Source organism: Dysidea avara, chromosome 3, assembly GCF_963678975.1.
Source record: "Dysidea avara chromosome 3, odDysAvar1.4, whole genome shotgun sequence".
NCBI classification, from domain to species: domain Eukaryota; kingdom Metazoa; phylum Porifera; class Demospongiae; order Dictyoceratida; family Dysideidae; genus Dysidea; species Dysidea avara.
This window is the reverse complement of record NC_089274.1, coordinates 35,020,259-35,042,573: the sequence shown is the minus strand read 5'-3', so window position 1 is coordinate 35,042,573 and position 22,315 is coordinate 35,020,259. Positions and strand designations below refer to the sequence as shown.

General features: G+C 37.1%; 1 protein-coding gene and 1 long non-coding RNA gene across 2 annotated transcripts in view; one reads left to right on the top strand and one right to left on the bottom strand.

Annotated features, from left to right (window-relative positions):
- The window catches only part of LOC136250857 (uncharacterized), a 383,395-nt gene that overhangs the window by 78,955 nt on the left and 282,125 nt on the right, over positions 1 to 22,315 (bottom strand). The gene's annotated exons all lie outside the window — the stretch shown is intronic.
- The window catches only part of LOC136250824 (uncharacterized), a 65,411-nt gene that overhangs the window by 33,942 nt on the left and 9,154 nt on the right, over positions 1 to 22,315 (top strand). Inside the window, exons 6-12 of the mRNA XM_066043145.1 lie at positions 878 to 1,066; positions 1,121 to 1,309; positions 1,365 to 1,550; positions 3,110 to 3,310; positions 12,903 to 13,091; positions 14,497 to 14,546; positions 15,919 to 16,196. Of these exons, the coding sequence (XP_065899217.1) occupies positions 878 to 1,066; positions 1,121 to 1,309; positions 1,365 to 1,550; positions 3,110 to 3,310; positions 12,903 to 13,091; positions 14,497 to 14,546; positions 15,919 to 16,196 (1,282 nt within the window). The remainder of the gene's footprint in view (positions 1 to 877; positions 1,067 to 1,120; positions 1,310 to 1,364; positions 1,551 to 3,109; positions 3,311 to 12,902; positions 13,092 to 14,496; positions 14,547 to 15,918; positions 16,197 to 22,315) is intronic.

Sequence of the window (22,315 nt, the reverse complement as noted above, 5' to 3'; positions counted from 1 at the left end):
GAAAAATGGAAGCATGTCAACCTAAATTTCAAACTTGTAACTGAAAGTGATATATTTACTATGTATATACTTGTAGTTGGCTTTGAGTACAGTAGACCCTTGGTTACCCGACCCTCATTTATCCGTACCCTTGTTTATCCGAAATTGGAAATGACTGTTCTATAACAGTATTTTAAGTACGTGTATATGTTCTATTAGAGTATTTCAACTGAGCTTTGTATATGTGCTTCAGTCATCTGAACAATTCACTTATTTGAACACTTTATCACTGCCTGAGAACAGAGGGGTTTGGATCACTGTAGTTAGTTTTGATAAGTAAACGTTCAATTCAAATTGTTGACTGTTTATTAGAGCTTTTCAATTTTTGAATGGTTTTGATTTTAAACCTTGCTGTACAGGAACACTATCATTTTCCACTAACAATCTTGAAAACTGGTGTAGTACAGATAGCATATTATGCAATGAAATAAAGAAGTTCTATATTTTGCCTTTTCCCATTCTTTCTCACAGATACTGTACTTAATTATAATCAGTAAAACAGGAATTGTAAGGAGCCTGATGGAGTATGTAAATTATCTGCAAGCAAATAATCTGGGGGATTGGTGACCATATAGCCTGTAGCACATGTTAATTAATGTTTTAAAAGGATGCTTCATCAACCCCTAATTGAATTTTTGATGCTGAAAAATTGAACACCTTATTAGTGAGATCTTAGATCCTCACTGCATATGTATGTATGTATATTGGTGCATGGTTGTAATGTATGTATGTATGTATGTATGTATGTATGTATGTATGTATGTATGTATGTATGTATGTATGTATGTATGTATGTATGTATGTATGTATGTATGTATGTATGTTATTTTCTGTTTAGTTCCTTGTCCATCACTTACTGATCGTAATAATGTAACAATCTCTTGTTCACTGGGAGATGATGGAGTTCCTTCCTATGAAGACACTTGTAGTTTCACATGTAACACTGGTTATGAGCTATCTGGTAGTGACAATAGGACCTGTCAGAGTGATGGGAACTGGAGTGGTGCTGAAGCCATCTGTAGAAGAGGTGAGAATGGTGTGTGTATTTTAACTGTTTGCTTTAGCAATGTCTTTCACATAGTTCCATGTCCTTCACTGACCAACCCTAACAATGGAACAATCACTTGTTCACTGGGAGATGATGGAATTCCTTCCTTTGAAGACACTTGTACTTTCCCATGTAACACTGGTTATGAGCTAACTGGTAGTGACACTAGGACCTGTCAGAGTGATGGGAGCTGGAGTGGTAGTGATGATGTGTGTAGAAGAGGTGAGAATGGTATTTGTGTTTGTAGCTGCTTGCTTTAGCAATGTCTTTCACATAGTTCCATGTTCTTCACTGACTGAACCTAATAATGGAACAATCACTTGTTCACTGGGAGATGATGGAGTTCTTTCATATGAAGACAGTTGTAGTTTCACATGTAACACTGGTTATGTGCTAACTGGTAATGGCACTAGGACCTGTCAGAGTGATGGGAGCTGGAGTGATGATGAGACTATTTGTACTGGTAAAGCAGTGTTTTCAGACCATATCTGTTCAATGTGTGTATCAAAATGCAACCCACCCACTTTTTAGAGGCACTCTTTACTTTACATTACATCATCATGCAACAATAGTTATGGCCACTACACATGTGACCCACTAACCATATACTTTACCTAACTAGATCAAGACATACTTTAATAGCCTAAGAAACTGCCATGGCACACCAGTATGTTGTTAACAGGAAGAACAAAAATGTGATTTTTATTCATACATACGTAGCTCTGTAATCCTTAATTTGAATGAAACAAATTAATTTTATAGTGTACAGTAGTTCCTACCTGGTACAGTAGGGTAGCTTGCATACAAAATTTTTGGCCATGACCAGAGCTTTAATTTTGCTTAGTGTTAGAGGGATTATAAACTCTTGGTGTTAGTCTTTCTGTACACCTTGTGGAAATTACTGTAAGACACAAACGCATAATCCAGTTATTAATAAGTTGAATTTGGCACACGACCTAAGGAAGATCTAAAAGTAAATTTTAGTATTAAGTTCATGTGAATGCAATAAACATGTCTGGAGTTGTGGCCAATTATTCATGTAAAAATGATTTGTTGGTCAGTGAGCAAAAGAACTAAATGAACTCATATATGTGACTGGATCTGGCATAATGGAACGAGCCTAACTTTACAGTATAAACCATTGATTGTAATTGATAAATAATTGCGTATTTCATAAATTTTAAAATACTTTAATCTTTGTGAAGAAAGGGTCTAACAGTAAAATCTTGGATATCATCTTATTTGCCTACTCAAGAGGAGTTTAAAAATCTTTTGTTTCATTGCAGTAGGTTAACAGATATGTGAGTTATGGGCATTTTATTCACGTCATATCAAAGTGATCATACACGACTAAATGATTTTCTTTATTGATTTCGTCTCTGTATGTAGTGAAGAAAGGTGATACAAAGAAAAATCTTACCAGCAATGAATTCCCCTATTCATGGCAAACACAATGTTGCATATTGCAACTCTGTACTTTATTTTGTTGGTATGTTATAGCCGTTTTGTAAGTGCCTGTAATTTATTTCCCAATACTTGCTGTACAAATTGATCTTTCTGTTGTTGCTACTTTGTACGACTGTAACTCCAAAGGTTATTGGCATATAAAGCTGAAACATTGCCAGAGCATATATTACCTTAAAGATTCAATAATGAATTTGAAAAATGTGCTATTATGTGCAGATCTGGTCACATATTTAAAAAGAAGTAAGGATCCAAGTGATAAAAAGTAGTGAAACAAGATATATGAATGATGGTATTACAACATAGTTCAGTGGAAAAATTCCTAATTGTTATAACATACCAATGTAGGGATTCTCCCACCAAGCTATGTTGTAATACCATCATTCATATATCTTGTTTCACTACTTATTATTACTTACCTCTACACTTCATTTTTACTTTTATACCAGTAGTGTTTCTATAGGCACCTCGATTTAAAAAGTAACACAATATTAACTTTGCTATCATACTCTAGTGAAATGTCAATCATTTTGTATCATTATTCATCTTTACATATAGATATTCAGTGTAATAACCTCACAACACCATCCAATGGAGAGATAACATCATGCAGTTCTGGTAGTATTGGAGTGGGTTATGAGAGAGACACTTGTAGTTTCACATGTAGCACTGGTTATGAGCTAACTGGTAGTGGTACTAGAACCTGTCAGAGTGATAGGAACTGGAGTGGTGATGAAGTCATGTGCAATAAAATAAAAGGTATGTATGGAATAGACATGCATGCCATATGCATACTATACTACTGTATGTACAGGTAAGTAACATTAATGTAAAGCATATCTAATCCGAAACAGCCAAGCTGTAAAAAAAGTGTGCAGCCCTCAAAAAGGCTATGGTGAAAAAAGATGTGAAATCCAAGGTGGCGGCCAAGAAATGGCTGTGATGGTAGGTTAATGGTAAAAATTTTAATAACAACAATTCAGGTGAATTTTGGTGCCACTTGGTCTTGGAACAAAATTCACCTGAATTGTCGTTATTAAAATTTTTACCATTAACCTACCATAACAGCCATTTCTTGGCCGCCACCTTGGATTTCACATCTTTTTTCACCATAGCCTTTTTGAGGGCCGCACTCTTTTTTTACAGCTTGGCTGCAGGGGCGGATCTAGGATTTATAAAAGGGGGGGGCTAACTCAAGGTACTAATCTCTTGGGTAGAGGTGTGTGAAGTACACTTCCCAGCATGCGAAGCATGCTGGAACTAGGGGGGTCTGGGGGCATGCCCCCCCAGAAAAAGTTTGAAAAATAGATGCTAAAATACTGCAATTTGGAGACATTTCCACATAAAATTCATAATATTTTCTGCCCATAGATATTTTATATACTGCCTTTAGATTATATATAGGTATGGCTCTCTGAAGCATTTTGCTAATGGAAAAGTTTGGGTAGATACAGACAACCAAATACATGATGCACCCCTCTCACAATTGCACAACACTGAATAGGTGCATGTTAGATTAATAATGTTGAAAGTGGAAAATTTTGAAATTTGAACAATACAAGATTGAATCTGAGAGCACTTTCAATGGAAATTGTGTACCTGAATTAAGTATTGCCATACATATTATTAACTACACAAGTTGATGAATGAAGCCCTTTAAACAGACCAATGCACTTCATTGTATGCAGGCAGATTTGGAAAAATTCCATAACAGAATCAACTACATGTTTCCAGTGAATGCTCTATTAGAGTAGTTAGCTGACTGCTCTATTAGAGTACCTCGATCTTGTACACCTCCAATGCTGATACGGGTCCTTGTTGCATAAACTTTAGCATAAATCCACTGATAATATCTTGGAAAGATGTTTATAAGGTGGTTTTATGAGTATTTGTATTATTAGTGATCATATAATTATGCTAAGACAAAATTTCATTATAATACTCAGCATATTGATCAAGTAAAGCCTAAATATGAAGGGGGGGGCTTCAGCCCCCAAAGCCCCCCCCCTGGATCCGCCCCTGGGCTGTTTTGGATTAGATTTCAATTCTTTTTGTATTTGTATGCCCCAAAGCCAGCCGTAGGCCAGCTTTGGGACTTTTTTAACATATCTTTTTTTCTTTACTACAGGAAGAAGAAAAAATGAAGCAGATGTACTTTAAAAATTTCTGATTTTATCAGTAAATGTACAAATTATATATCAAGACACACGGTAGTGTGTCGTGCGGCCCAAGAAACCGGCGCGTAACACCCGTGAGTATATTGGCAGGAAGAAAGAAAATGCAATTTTCGCACCTCCATAGCTCTGTGCTGCCTTGATGAAACAAGACGATTTTTGCTGTGCATACTCCTTCCACCTACAGGACTCCACATTCCAAATTTGAGTGAAATCGCTTCAAGCGTTCCCGAGATATGCAACTTCAAAAATTGGCTTAGTTTCTTCGTTTTTTTTTCTTCTTATTTTTTTTCCTCTTTTCGCACACTTACAAAAACTGCTATAAAACGCAAACGCCTTATCCGATTGCCTTGAAATTTGGCACACTGAAGGGGGGGTATAAAGGCGCATCTCGGCACCAACTTTGGCTGGAATACGATAAACAGGCAAAGAGTTATTAGCGATTATTCACGAAAAATAACACCAATATGTTGTCACGCCTACAGGGTAAACCGCGCATGGGAAGAAGCTGAAAACCGGTGGGTGAGTAGGTTAACTATTGAACCTCAAACCTTTTGTGGTTTGAAAGAAATCGAGCTTAAAACCAGGAAGATATATCGAAAAAACCAACAGTGTGTAACAACTACACAATCGAGATTAGCTAATAAAGAAACGACTGCTTGCCACGCCTACCAGATAAACCGCTTGGGGTAATGCTTTGAAAATCATTGTACAGATGGAGTAATCATCTTAGAAAGGCTCATCAATAGTGTAGAAGAATCAAACTTAAAGCCACGGAGTTATAACACGAAATCCAACTTGGTGCAGCAAGTGCGAGATCGAGATACTCTAATAGAGCAGTCATCCTAATAGAGTAGTCACTTTGAAGAGAATTCAAGAGATCAGCTGGAAACAAGTAACCTGTATAGAGATCAGCTACAAACAAGTCACCCTGTAGAGAGATCAGCTACAAACAATTCACCTTGTAGAGAGATCAGCTAGAAGAAGTTACCTTGTAGGGAGCTCATGCAACTATGGAAAGGGATAGTTCAGCTAGAAGAAATCACCTTGTAGAGTTCAGCTACAAAGAAACCACCGTGTAGAGAGTTCAGCTACAAATAAATCGCCCTGTTGAGAGATCAATAGAAGAAGTTACCTTGTAGAGAGTTCAGCTACAAAGAAACCATCATGTAGAGAGTTCAGCTACAAACAAATCTCCCTGTAGAGAGATCAGCTAGAAGAAGTTACCTTGTAGAGAGTTCAGCTACAAAGAAACCATCATGTAGAGAGTTCAGCTGCAAACAAATCACCTGTAGAGAGTTCAGCTACAAACAAATCTCCCTGTAGAGAGATCAACTAGAAGAAGTTTCCTTGTAGAGAGTTCAGCTTCAAACAAATCACCCTGTAGAAAGATCAGCTAGAAGAAGTCACCTTGTAGAGAGTTCAGTTACAAAGAAACCAACATGTAGAGAATTCAGCTACAAACAAGTGACCCTGTAGAGACATCAACTAGAAGAAGTTACCTTGTAGAGAGTTCAGCTACAAAGAAACCATTCTGTAAAGAGTTTAGCTGCAAACAAATCACCTGTACAGAATTCAGCTACAAACAAATCTCCCTGTGGAGAGATCAGCTAGAAGAAGTTATCTTGTAGAGAGTTCAGCTACAAAGAAACCATCATTTAGAGAGTTCAGCTTCAAGCAAATCACCTTTAGATAGTTCAGCTACAAACAAATCACCCTGTAGAGAGATCAGCTAGAAAACGTTAACTTGTAGAGAGTTCAGCTACAAAGAAACCATCATTTAGAGAGTTCAGCTTCAAATAAATCACCTGTAGAGAGTTCAGCTACAAACAAATCACCCTGTAGAAATATCAACTAGAAGAAGATACCTTGTAAAGAGTTCAGCTACAAACAAATCACCCTGTAGAGAGATCAGCTAGAAGAAGTTAACTTGTAGAGAGTTCAGCTACAAAGAAACCATCATGTGGAGAGTTCAGCTGCAAACAAATCACCTGTAGAGAGTTCAGCTACAAAGAAATCTCCCTGTTGAGAGATCAGCTAGAAGAAGTTACCTTGTAGAGAGTTCAGCTATAAAGAAACCATCATGTAGAGAGTTCAGCTTCAAACAAATCACCTGTAGAGAGTTCAGCTACAAACAAATTTTCCTGTAGAGAGATCAGCTAAAAGAAATTACCTTGTAGAGAGTTCAGCTATAAAGAAACCACTATGTAGAGAGTTAGGCTGCAAAGAAATCACCCTGTAGAAAATTCAGCCACAAACAAATTGCCCTGTAGAAAGATCAGTTAGAAAAAGTTACCTTGTAGAGAGTTCAGCTACAAAGAAACCATTCTGTAAAGACCTCAGCTGCAAACAAATCACCTGCACAGAATTCAGCTACTAACAAATCACCCTGTAGAGAGATCAGCTAGAAGAAATTACCTTGTAGATAGTTCAGCTACAAACAAATCACCCTGTAAAGAGATCAGCTAGAAGAAGTTACCTTGTAGATTGTTCAGCTACAAACAATTCACCCTGTAGAGAGAGCAGCAAGAAGAAGTTACCCTGTAGAGAGTTCAGCTACAAAGAAACCATCATGTAGAAAGTTCAGCTGCAAACAAATCACCTGTAGAGAGTTTAGTTACTAACAAATCTCACTGTAGAAAGATCAGCTAGAAGAAGTTTCCTTGTAGAGAGTTCAGCTACAAACAAATCACCCTGTAGAAAGATCAGTTACAAAGAAACCATCATGTAGAGAGTTCAGCTACAAACTAGTGACCTTGTAGAGACATCAGCTAAAGAAGTTACCTTGTAGAGAGTTCAGCTACAAAGAAACCATCATGTGGAGAGTTCAGCTGCAAACAAATCACCTGTAGAGAGTTCAGCTACAAACAAATCTCCCTGTAGAGAGATCAGCTAAAACAAATTACCTTGTAGAGAGTACAGCTATAAAGAAACCACCATGTAGAGAGTTCAGCTGCAAAGAAATGACCCTGTAGAAAATTCAGCCACAAACAAATTGTCCTGTAGAAAGATCAGTTAGAAGAAGTTACCTTGTAGAGAGTTCAGCTACAAAGAAATCATTCTGTAAAGACCTCAGCTGCAAACAAATCACCTGCACAGAATTCAGCTACTAACAAATCACCCTTTAGAGAGATCAGCTAGAAGAAGTCACCTTGTAGAAAGTTCAGTTACAAAGAAACCACCATGTAGACAGTTCAGCTACAAACTAGAGACCCTGTAAAGACATCAGCTAGAAAAGTTACCTTGTAGAGAGTTCAGCTTCAAAGAAACCATTCTGTAAAGAGCTCAGCTGCAAACAAACCACCTGCACAGAATTCAGCTACAAACAAATCAGAGATCACCTAGAAGAAATCACCCTGTAGAAAATTCAGCCACCAACAAATTGCCCTGTAGAAAGATCAGTTAGAAGAAGTTACCTTGTAGAGAGTTCAGCTACAAAGAAACCATTCTGTAAAGAGCTCAGCTGCAAACAAATCACCTATACAGAATTGAGCTACAAATAATTCACCCTGTAGAGAGAGCATCTAGAAGAAGTCACCTTGTAGAGTATTCAGTTACAAAGAAACCATTTCTGTAATCAATATATGTATTATATATATATATATATATATATATATATATAATTTGTGCATTTACTGATATAATATTTAAAGTACATCCACTTCATCTTTTCTTCTTCCTGTGGAAAAGAAAAAAAGATAGGCTAAAAAAGTCTCAAAGCCGGCAGCGGGTATACAAATACAGAAAGAAATGAAATCTAATCCAAAACAGCCAAGCTGTAAAAAAAGAGTGTGGCCCTCAAAAAGGCTATGGTGAAAAAAGATGTGAAATCCAAGGTGGCGGCCAAGAAATGGCTGTGATGGTAGGTTAATGGTAAAAAATTTAATAATAACAATTCAGGTGAATTTTGGTGCTGCTTGGTCAATTGGCACAAAATTCAGCTGAATTGTCGTTATTAAAATTTTTACCATTAACCTACCATCACAGCCATTTCTTGGCCGCCACCTTGGATTTCACATCTTTTTTCACCATAGCCTTTTTGAGGGCTGCACTCTTTTTTTACAGCTTGGCTGTTTTGGATTAGATATATAATACATATATATTTATTACAGAACTCTCCATGGCAGTTTCTTTGTAACTGAACACTATACAAGGTGACTTCTTCTAGCTTCTCTCTCTACAGGGTGAATTGTATGTAGCTGAACAATCTACAAGCCTTGTAGATTGTTCAGCTACAAACAAATCGCCCTGTAAAGAGATGAGCTAGAAGTAGTTACCTTGCAGAGAGTTCAGCTACAAAGAAACCATCATGTAGAGAGATCAGCTAGAAGAAGTTACCTTGTTCATCTAGCTGATCTCTCTACATGATGGTTTCTTTGTAGCTGATCTCTATACAGGTTACTTGTTTCTAGCTGATCTCTTGAATTCTCTTCAGGGTGACTGCTCTATTAGGATGACTGCTCTATTAGGGTATCTCGATCTCGCACTTGCTACACCAAGTTGGATTTCGTGTTATAACTCCGTGGCTTTAAGTCTGATTCTTCTACACCATTGATGAGCCTTTCTAAGATGATTACTCCATCTGTACAACGATTTTCAAAGCATTACCCCAAGCGGTTTATCTGGTAGACGTGGCAAGCAGTCGTTTTGTTTTTTAAATTAGCTAATCTCAATTGCATAATTGTTACACACTGTTGGTTTTTTCGTTGTATCTTCCTGGATTTTAGCTCAATTTCTTTCAAACCACAAAAGGTTTGAGGTTCAATAGTTAACCTATTCACCCACCGATTTTCAGCTTCTTCCCATGCGTGGTTTACCCTGTAGGCGTGACAACATATTGGTGTTATTTTTCATGAATAATCGCTCATAATTCTTTGCCTGTTTATCATATTCCAGCCAAAGTTGGTACCAAAATGCGCTTTTATATCCCCCTTTTGTGTGCCAAATTTCAAGGTAATCGGATATGGGTTTGCATTTTATAGCAGTTTTTGTAAGTGTGCGAAAAGAGGAAGAAAAATAAGAAGAAAAAAAAACGAAGAAACTAAGCCAATTTTTGAAGTCGCATATCTTGGGAATGCTTGAAGCGATTTCGCTCAAATTTGGAATGTGGAGTGCTAAAGTTTGAGGAAGTGTCCACAGCAAAAATTGTCTTTTTTCAGCAAGGCAGCATAGAGCTACAGAGGTGCAAAAATTGTGTTTTCTTTCTTCCTGTCAATATGCTCACGGGTGTTGCGCGCCAGCTTCTTGGGCCGCACGACACACTACTGTGTGTCTTGATAGAGGTTTGGGCTTTAGAGGTTTGGGCTATATTGCCCAAAAGATCACCTACAATCCAGCCCAAGTTTTGCTTCATGACAGCTTGGCCATATTGATTAGATATAGCCAAGCCCATAAATGTCTTCAGAGCCCCAAACTCTTTGAACAAATTTCTATGATTTTTTAAATTTAACGCAATTTTTTAAACTGACTATAACTGATGCCTTTAGCTAAACATAACTCAACTATGGTTAAGGCTACTGGTTCAATTTCTTCACTGTTCGACATTGTTTTGACCCAAGATGTGTCTTTTTGCCAACCACAGCAGCTACTATGCATGCATCATGAAATTACCTTTGTCCTCCTTTGTGTCCCGTTTCTTTCTCCACCACTGTGTAGGTGTTGATTCACAGCATCGTGTGATGGCTTCAATGTTGTATTTTCTGTAGTGTGACTGGATTTATTGCAGAAGTGTTTCTTAATGTTCTTTGTTTGTAATGCTGTATAACAGGTGGAACATAGCAACTCTCTTTTCAGTAATTGATAGTTTGGGCATGTATTCAGTTGTAATATCCATAGTGACTGGATTAATTATTAAGAGGCACTTTAATGTGTAACAGGTGGAACATAGCTGAGAATGAAACAGAATAGCCACTCCATGTTTCAGTAATCAATAGTCAGAGCATGTGCTCAGTTGCACAATAAATTTAAATGATGTTTATGGTGCTATTCGTTTCTTTGATGCAGTACGTATGCATTGGTTCACCAGTAGGGATGCATCAATTTCGGGTACATAATAGGTGGGTAAAAGCAAATGCTGATATCAATAGGCACAATTTTTGTGTAGGGAACATACTGCAGAGCTCAACATAACAGTCAGCAGTCTACAGTTTTCCATTCAAATCCTTCCTACAACCGACCAATATTTGTAATGGTCGGCAGTTACTGCCTAGCATGTAGAACAATAATTTAGCAGTGTGTTCATGTGTCATAAAGTGTCAAGCAAGCATTAATAGTATTCTGCTGAAATCACTCTCAGATTAATTTCAGAGGGTCTATAATTTACGCCTCTAGACCCCTCAGTTTAGCATCTACACACACTAGTGTATGCCATCCTGGCTGCATCCCTCAATATGCACAGTTGAAAATGAAGCACTGCAGATCAATAGTCAGCAACTGCAGGGCAAATTTTGTTTTGATTTGCAGTTACCGCAGTACATATCTTTTTCGTTATTGTGAGCACTGATACTGTAACCATTGTACAAAAATTGAAATACTCTAATAGAACAATCACTCACAATACAATATCAACATACATTTGCTAATTGTTATGGAAAGAGCAAATAGTGATTGAGATACTCTAATAGAACAGTCACACATTTATGTTAAGTAATACCTGTTATATATGGTAAGAGTGAAGTCTAATAGAACAGTCACTTTAAGGTGAAACTATAGATGCACTTAGAATTGGTTAATTAGCAAACCCAGGGAGAAATGATGTACAAGAGCAAGATTCTTGCATGGCAAGATTCTTACAAGTCTTGCAAAATTTTGCAAGCAATGCAAATGTAACTTGCAAGATTCTTGTAAGGCAAGATTCTTGCACGGAAATGTTCAGTTTCTTGCAAGTCATTTCTCCCTGGGAAATTGAGCAAAATAGATAGTTTTGAGTAAATTTGGACAATTACTTTAAAGAAAAATAGGAAGAATAAAGCAAGTAGACCTATCCCTATTCACCAGTAATGAATTACCAGTATGTTATTACAAAAAAGCGAACAAACAAATGTAAGAAAAATTTAAAATGTTACATTTTGAGTAGGGACCATAGAAACAAAAAGCAGTGAAACAAGGTCATCTGCACAAGTTGCTGTCAGGCCTTCAGTGTTGGTCACTGTAAAGCTCTAACAATAATAAATACTGGAAAAATTCAACTCTCCTGGAGGAGAATGAGTGTGGTGTCTGACTAGACATTGGGTGGTCTGCAGGTTTGAATCCTGGAGTTGGAGCTTTTTTCACTTTATTTGGCCCATTTTCTGTGCCCATTTTCTGTTTCACCTTAATATTAACTAGGTTAAGTAATCTGAAAGTCTCCATTTCTGTGTTTAATTCAGAGGCTGCAGCACAAAAAAGTTATCATGAGACCTGCAGATAATGTGCACTGTAAAATGTGAAGGATGGTAGCTATATAATAGTTAGACTTCAAACACAGGGTTCTATGGAATTTAGTAGTCCGAAGGCCCTGTGTTGTGGTTCCTGAGTGCAGCTAAGGCACCTGAGAGTTTCTCAATTCTGTAGAACGTTGTGTTTAACGTTTTTAGACCACAGCTTCCTGTTGTACCTTCACATGCAACTGCTTGTGACATAAGAAATATAATGTTAATTAGTAGCTCATTAGTACTGCACTTGCTATCCAGTTAGACACCCAACATTGCCAATGTTATGGGCATGTGTATTGTGTTGCCCCAGAGACAGGGATCTATTGAGACATAAACAAGGATTAAGATCCCTGTATGTAGCCAACTAAATTCTAGTATTGTATCTTGCTGTGTACTCAATGTTTAGTAGGCAATTACACACATTTTCATGCAATTAGAGAATAAATGTAATTGTAACTTGTGCTCAAATGTAGTAAAACTAAACATCCATATGATTTCACCAACTTTAGTCATTTCGTCCTTATGGACATGATTGAATTGAGGATGCCTGTATACTAATAAGTTTGCATATGTACTGTATGCAAGAATGTTCAGTAATAAAGAACCCTTCTTCACTATAGGTGTCTATAGAATAGAGTAGGTCACAATATTTTGTATGTTCATGTAACAGGTGGTGTATATGTTTGTTTGAGGTAGATGTTTTACATGGTATTGTATTGAATAATGCATTACATACTGCCTTAACTCTGTGCTACTTGTTATCAGAAATGCCTCAGTCTGATAGCAGTAGCAGTGGTGGTTCATCAGGAGGATTATCTATTGCTGTTATTAGTGGAATAATAGGAGGAGTTGTAGTGGCTATAATCATTATTGTAGTGTTGGTGGTGGTAATTGTGTGGATGAGAAGATCACAGAGAGGAAAAGCAGATACTGTCTACAATGATTCAGCCAATGGTAGATTGTTATACTTATTTTATGGTGCAAGGATGCTGTATTAGTAGAGCAGCATAGTGTAAAAGTTGTGTCATTTGTGAGAAAAGCATGAAACTTTCCATACCAATTGTTCTCTTGATGACATTCATTTTTTGATATAGTACCATTGCAGACTTTACCTTTGGTGACCTTTGCAGCCATGTTTGCACTGACTATTTACCGTTTTTGTCTGTTCCTCCCTGAGGTATTAATTTACACTACTACAACATGGCTCGCTGCAGTGGATGTCAAACTTAGTATCTGGAATTTGGATGCATTAACGAACTAATACCAAACTGTTTGATAACATTTAGACTAATGCTAGAATTCAGCAACGTTTGCCACATACTTACCAATTTGTTCCTGAAATATATGCAAAATTAACAGTAGTTGTCTTTATAATCAGTTTTATATAGCAGAATAGTCCTTTTTGTAGAAATATAGCTGGTAACCAAAGCCATTTCCACTGTACACACTTACTAGTAAATGAATATCTGAATGGTAAATTTAGTATCTGGATAAAATCTTAACAAACAAATATGCGGATAAATCGAATATTTGTTGCAGCCCTATCTAAATTAAAGGTATTAATCTATGAAACAACTTAGAAATCAATAGCTCATTCCATTTCAAAGTTATGATCATTTATCTTCCCTCAGGATGTAAATCACCAATGGGCAGGTACCTTCATAGCTAATACAAATGATTATAACTATTGAATGAAATTACCTATTGACTTCAAATAAAAACCAAGTTGTTTCTTTCAGCAAGACTTTATTCTGAAACCATGTTTTAACTGTGTAAAATAATGCTTCAGACAAAATTGAAAATTTTCATAAAATGGCCTTAAAGGTCATCCAAGGTCAAATATACAATGGCACTATATCCAAAAATAAATGTCATCTGTAGCGCAGTCTATGTGCCAAGTTAAAGTGATACTCACAAAGTGCACAGAATCACCACATTTATGGGCTATGCTACTCTATTATATAGCTACAGCCTTTATGTGACCATATTGTCAGTATTTGTACAAGTTAACTTTTCACCATGAATGGATAGCCACACTAATACACTACACATATGTACTAATGTTCTTCAGTACAATATATTAAGGTTGGAGACTCCAAATGACCTACTCAGTCATTTTCTCGTGATATACCTTTGTCAGGAAACCACCACTCATGGTCATGTGCTTATGCTACTACATACCAGTCACAAAAAAGTTTTATAAAATTGTAGTTATACCAGTGGTTAGTTTACTATAGAGTATGAGTTATAAACACTGCAATTGGCTATGTTCATTCAAAAATTGAATCTTTATAATTAACAAATCCACATGAACAATGTCAGTTTTCAATTTGGTTATACCTTTCTAATTTTTGTGTAGGTGCTGATGTTCGCAAAGAAGAGTCAAGTTTTATTAATAAAAATAACAAGGCAAGGACCATCATACACACTCATGCATACAGTACATGGATATGATTTTTGTGGTAATAAAAGGCATGTATCACAAACTGATAATTTTAATTTTAGATTATTCTGTATCCTTCAATCATTGTTGCCTTCCATTTGGAATCCTGCCTTGTGTCTGCACCACTTTATGAGAAGACTTGTAACACAGCACTACTACTTCACTCTTGAAATTTTCAATTACAGTGAACTCCAAGCCAGGTAGTGATAGTACAAATGACCCTTGACCAATCCATGCATCATTGCTAAAAATGCTATCAAAAAGATTGTGTTTGTTACCCTGAACTAGTTGAAATGACTTGGGATCTCGGAGTTTACTTTGATGTGTGGAGATCTCTTCTTAATGAAGAAACCTGTGTCTTAGTATAAGTAACCACAATGATACCCACAATAATACAAGACATCTTGTGGACAATTAGTATCTAACACATCTACAAGCACCAAGCAAAGTGATGCAATTTGTAAATGCATAATTGTAACAAAGAAATTGCACTCAAGTACACACGTTTTCTGTTGCTATTTAGTTCAAAAGATTAAGCCATCATGGTAGTTGGCTAATTCAGTTTGTTGTTGCCCTATTCATCACTCTGTAGACCTAGACAGCCATGCTGGTACTGTTTCTTCACATTCACTGCTGTTTCCACACTTGTCTGTACCCTCAAATACCTTTTTTTATCAAGTTTGAGACTGCTACTCATGCTCCATTCCAAAACTATATGTGAAAGTGTATGCATGTACGCTATGTACACTTGTACATTGTGTAAAGCAGAAACATACTCACAATTAAAAATTAATTGCCTTTTTACAACTTTTCTGGTAACAGTAATTACAAGCCTCAAAGCCAGCTTTTTTGGCTTCTTTTGTCTATATATTTAGTACAGGAAGAAATAGTTGCTAAAACTATTTTGTTGTTTATAGATTTGCAATTGAATAAATTCATACAATACAATAGTACTCTGTAGTAGGGATCATAAAGGTTTGGCTATCACCAGAAAACCTGCCCCACTTTCCCTTCATGACAGCTTGGCAGTATTGGTTAGGCTAGCCAAGCCCACAAACATCAAGATTCTATGGAATTTCTATTAAACTGAATTTTCTACTAACTGACGATCTAACTAACTAACTAACCAATGTACCTATGAACGTATTTCCGTATGTACATATATTTTCATCCAGGAGACATATACACATCCGTACATGTATCCATACATATGTACACACACACACAAACACACACAACACACACACACACACACACATACATACATACATACATCCATGTATACATACATACATACGTACATACATATGTATGTACATTACATATATTTTCATCCAGGAAAGTGTGGATATAGAATCAATGTTAGCAGTAGCATTACCTGAAGTGCCTGATGCTTATGATGAAGTAGTCAGTTATGATAAATCAAGGGGAATATATTATATGTCTTCTCAAGATGTTGCTAAATCGTTGCAGACAGAAAAGCAAATATATGGCACTCCTTGTAACAACAAGCAAGATTATGGTCCAATCTATTGTAGTCCTTCTGATGATGAAACAAAATTATATCAAGAGTTTGAGGGAAAGAAATTTCAAAATCTATGCCATAAAGAAATGAAGTTAGTTGTCCTTGTATACTGTACTCTAATATGTAGACCATGTACATTGCTGCCACCATGGATGGTACATACCTTATTGCAGTTGCATTTTTGTGAAAATATGTAATGGCTGCAAGGGATTTAGTTGATATATATACCCAACCCCGAGGGTCACAGGCCCAAGGAGTAAGTGTGTATATATTAGCACAATCCCGATGCAGCCGTGGTATAAGTGATACATATATATCACTCAGGGGATAGATAAAAGAACTGCAGATCACTCACCAGGCCCATTTGTTTTATACACTAACGTCTGATGATCGATTGTGGTTTTAATAGTGTGGACGAATACAGTACTGCTCAAACACAGCGTCATCCTGCTAGAGTGTGAGTGAGTAAAAAACTCCCTAATTAAAGGTCGTGGAACCTGTTTCGCTCACAAGTATTCATCCCATTTCATTTGGGATAAATACTCATGAGCAAAATGGATGCAATGCCCCTTACTTAGCACGTTTTTAAATTGCTTTCACTCTCGTGAAGTGATGTTGCATTTGAGCAGTACCATAGCTGTCAGAACATTATTCCTACAATATATGTTTCAACACACACCAGAAACATTTGATTATGAGATTGATTTTTGGAATGTAAAGGATCTATGGTTTTTAATACTACATTAAACCTTTGCTACTGTGGCAGTAAGTAAATAATCCATTAAGTTAGGATTATAAGTTACTCACCTAGTTGTCATATTCTTCTTGTTTCATGGTCTGCTCAATGGCTGACATGCCCTCCACACAGTGGGTAGAAATACATATCCACGCATTGCCCAAGCGATTGTTTTACAGATCATTCACTTTAAAATATAGTATAGTCACTGTCAAATAATCTAAACTTAGCAACTACACTGAGCCTAGCCTAATGTGTAAACTAAAACCCACACTAAAATTCTCCATGTTGCTTGAGTCAAAGCATTTTGTATCCTTGAACTGGTTGGGCATTGAAGCCATGAGTAAACCATGTTCCCATGATATTGCCCGGGTGATATCTAGATATTGCCTAATGACTGTGCGAGTTAAACCCTGAGTGGCACCTTTGAATGCCCACGCTAAGGTGGTATATATAACAGATATAAAATAGGTAGTGCTTTGTACTAAGTATTTTGCATATATTCACTAATGAACTGAACTTTATCAGCAATTACGATATCAGCGGCAGTGGGGTACTTTATCATGCAGTTAACAAACTGAATGTTTATAGTGTTTTTTTGTTGTTATTTTTAACTTGCAACTATTAGATAACAGTGGCAATTGAAGGTGTTGTAGCAGTGCGAAATGGAAGTACCTGACCAAAACTATTAAATGATATTCAAATACCGTAATTTGCTTTTTTTCGCTGTAAAATAATTTTTGTATGCAAAACTTGTATGAAAATTTCTTACACAAAAGTTTTACATAAGATCAAACTACTCTAATAGAGCAGTCATTCACGTAAATCTGCTAAATCATACAAAAATAGTTTTACATGAACAATTTTATCATGAAATTTTTTGCATGAAAATGAAGTAAATTATGGCATGGTCATTAATTTGTACTGAAAGTAAGTATATACGTAAGCCTCACCTATGTCTTTTGTTTGAAATATAAACGTTATGATAGCGTACCACCATCTCTCTCTATCAGACCCCGACACTTTTATTTTACAACATACTGTATAACAGGAATGATTCACGGAAGAAAACATTCACAAATGATCTACTAATTCCTCATTTGCGAGAAACAGGCTGTAGGACCAGGTGTCCTACAGACCTTCAGCACTTGTGCTGTAAAGCTTTAATAATAAAAAAATAAAACATTTGCGATTTATTTTATGCATGAAGTAATTTAGGAAATGGGCACGCGCCTACAACCAGTTAGTTATGGAGTGGGGAATGCTTGACTCTGACACATTGCGTAGATCCCCAATTTTGTGGTTGAGAAGTGGTTTAATGTTATCTGTTCAATGTGTTAATTGTTGTTTTATCAACATTCACGATAATGAGTGGATCGACGATAGTTGATGGGTACTGGGGGCGGCACTAAAGACACACCCATGCACAGTGAATTGCCTGGCTGTAGTAGCTAATGGTTTCTTCCCACTGTCACTTGCCTAGCTACTGTCGCTGAAGTTTTGCATCTCTGTTTGAATTGTACAGTCGTGTGCCTCACTATAGCATCATGGTAGTTTAGCTAACTAGTTGTAAGGTGAGTAGCTATGCACACTCATTATATGAATGTTGCATAAACTAAGGCATGAATCATATGAGGAAGGTTGAAGATTCAGTGCTAGTATTAGCCCACTAAAGGACTTTTTCAGGTTTTTATTGTAGAAAAAGTATTGAAAGAAAATATTCACAAATGCATGTATAATTGCAAAATTCGTGAATTTTTCCTTCCGCGAATTATTCCTGTTATATGGTAATTGTGTATGCAGTATATATATGGCTCATTATATGTGACCGGATCTGCAAGAATTCCATATGTTTGTGCAAGCCTAATTTTATAATAGAATGCAATAAATGCAATGGGTAGAGATCGTAAAAAATTCCATAAAATTTTTAAATGTATCTTCCACAGCGAAGAAAAGAGATAAAGACATAAACCTTAGTAGCATCATGATCCCCAAAGCAAGAGGAGTTGTTTCATGCCAGTAGTCCTAAGGAGACAGAAGGTATGAGTGTTAGTCTGCCTTGTGTTAGACAAACAATAATCTTCTTCTTTTGTTGACACAAACAGTTCACTATAGTTTTTTCACATTTTTGCCTTCGCCCTGGTCGTAGGAAAGGCCTGGAAGACAAAACTTACCCAGCAATGAATTTGCCTGTTCATGAAGAACCCAATGGTGTAAGACAACTGCACTTGTAAGTTATGATTGTTTAATTAAACGACTGTGGTTTATTTTCTGTATTGTCACTGTACAAATCAATTTTTCTGTTGTCGCTTTCAAGTACTTGAACTTCAGAAGTTCTTACTTCTAGAGTTGAATCTTCAGTTGGCCATCACTTTGGCTATCTAGATGAAAAAAATGTAATATAGTGGAATTCGAAAAATGCGCTAACGTGGGGTTCTTGAAGATCCGGTCACATAGCTTATACTTTTGCACACTCCCCAGACCATATAAGTTCATCAATCATCATACAGTATGATAGTACTGTATAGTAGGACCACAAAAGAGTAGGCGTGGCCCACGAAATAACATCACCCAAAATCCAGCCTCAATTTTCCCTGATGACGATGAGGCAGTATTGGTTAGGTAAAACTAAGCCCAAACAACCTTTCAGATAGACTCAAAACGCTTCCAACAAGTTGTTACAGAATTTCTTTTCAAGTTATTTAACAGAATTTTCTACTGACTGACTGACTGACTGACTGACTGACTGACTGACTGACTGACTGACTGACTGACTGACTGACTGACTGACTGACTGACTGACTGACTGACTGACTGACTGACTGACTGACTGACTGACTGACTGACTGACTGACTGACTGACTGACTGACTGACTGACTGACTGACTGACTGACTGACTGACTGACTGCCTGACTGACTGACTGATTACTTCAGACAAGTGTAACTTGATAATGGCTAAGGCTATGGGATTGATGTTTTCACTGTTCGACATCACTCCGGCCCGAGAAGTGCCTTTTGGCATACCGCAGTATATACAATGCATTCTTCATGGACTTACCAGTGTCCTCCTTTGTGTCCTATTCATCTTTGCTGACAGCAAAAAGTGTCAATTTGGTGGTAGCATGTGATGGCTTCCCTTCGCAGCGGAAATTGTCCGTGTTTTTCATAGTGGCTATTTTGATTGCAATGGTGCTATTCAAACAATTCTTGATTCATATTGTTGTGTAATGGTTTGAACATGGCCAACAACGAAGCATAATGGATACTTCATTTTTCAGACAATAATTGATATAGCTGAGGCGCATGGCTCCATTTCAGATGTGGTACATGTGGGTTCACCAGTCATAATAATTGTTTACAAAAGAAGTTTACAAACAACTACACAAAAAAGTTTTTGGACTTTCCAACTAGAGTAGGAACCATAGCACATCGATAAAAGTACTGAAACAAGCTGGAGTAGTGCACGATATTAAATCACAGTAAAACAATAAGAAGTGTTATATATATCCCTACTGTGCATTTCTGTTATGGTATCTTGAGCACAGTAGGGATATAACACTTCTTATTGTTTTACTGTGATCAAGACACACGGTAGTGTGTCGTGCGGCCCAAGAAGCCGGCGTGTAACACCCGTGAGTATATTGACAGGAAGAAAGAAAACGCAATTTTCGCACCTCCGTAGCTCTGTGCTTCCTTGATGAAACAAGACGATTTTTGCTGTGGACATGCCCTCCAACTGCAGCCAAATTTGAGCGAAATCGCTTCGCGCGTTCCCGAGATATGCGACTTCAAAAATTGGCTCAGTTTCTTCGGTTTTTTTTCTTCTTATTTTTCTTTTTCTTGTCGCACACTTACACAAACTGCTATAAAACTCGAACGCCATATCCGATTGCCTTGAAATTTGGCACACAGAAGGGGGATATAAAGGTGCATCTCGGTACCAACTTTAGCTGGAATACGATAAACAGGCAAAGAGTTATTAGCGATTATTCACGACAAATAACACCATTATGTTGTCACACCTACAGGGTAAACCGCGAATGGGAAGAAGCTGAAAATCGGTGGGTGAATAGGTTAACTATTGAACCTCAAACCATTTGTGGTTTGAAAGAAATCGAGCTAAAAACCAGGAAGATACAACGAAAAAATCAACAGTGTGTAACAATTATGCAATCGAGATCCGCTAATAAAAAAACAACTGCTTGCCACGCCTACCAGATAAACCGCTTGGGGTAATGCTTTGAAAATCGTTGTACAGATGGAGTAATCATCTTAGAAAGGCTCATCAATGGTGTAGAAGAATCAGACTTAAAGCCACGGAGTTATAACACGAAATCCAACTTGGTGCGGCAAGTGCGAGATCGAGATACTCTAATAGAGCAGTCATCCTAATAGAGCAGTCACCCTTAAGATAATTCAAGAGATCAGCTAGAAATAAGAAACCTGTATAGAGATCAGCTAGACACAAGTCACCCTGTAGAGAGATCAGCTAGAAGAAGTTACCTTGTAGGGAGTTCATGCAACTATGGAAAGAGATAATTCAGCTAGAAAAAATCACCATATAGAGTTCAGCTACAAAGAAACCACCATGTAGAGAGTTCAGCTACAAACAAATCGCCCTGTGGAGAGATCAATAGAAGAAGTTACCTTGCAGAGAGTTCAGCTACAAAGAAACCATCATGTAGAGAGTTCAGCTACAAACAAATCTCCCTGTGGAGAGATTAGCTAGAAGAAGTTACCTTGTAGAGAGTTCAGCTACAAAGAAACTATTCTTTAAAGAGCTCAGCTGCAAACAAATCACCTATACAGAATTCAGCTACAAACAAATCACCATGTAGAGAGATCAGCTAGAAGAAGTTAACTTGTAGAGAGTTCAGCTACAAATAAACCATCATTTAGAGAGTTAAGCTTCAAACAAATCACCTGTAGAGAGTTCAGCTACAAACAAATCTCCCTGTAGAGAGATCAGCTAGAAGATAGAAGAAGTTACCTTGTAGATCGTTCAGCTACACACAAATCACCCTGTAGAGAGATCAGCTAGAAGAAGTTACCTTGTAGAGAGTTCAGCTACAAAGAAACCACCATGCAGAGAGTTCAGCTGCAAAGAAATCACCCTGTATAAAATTCTGCCACGAACAAATTGCCCTGTAGAAAGATCAGCTAGAAGAAGTTACCTTTTAGAGAGTTCAGCTACAAAGAAACCATTCTGTAAAGAGCTCAGCTGCAAACAAATCACCTGTATAGAATTCAGCTACAAACAAATCACCCTGTAGAGAGATCAGCTAGAAGAAATTACTTTATAGAGAGTTCAGCTACAAAGAAACCACCATGTAGAGAGTTCAGCTGCAAAGAAATCACCCTGTAGAAAATACAGCCACAAACAAATTGCCCTGTAGAAAGATCAGTTAGAAGAAGTTACCTTTTAGAGAGTTTAGCTATAAAGAAACCACCCTGTAGAGAGATCAGCTAGAAG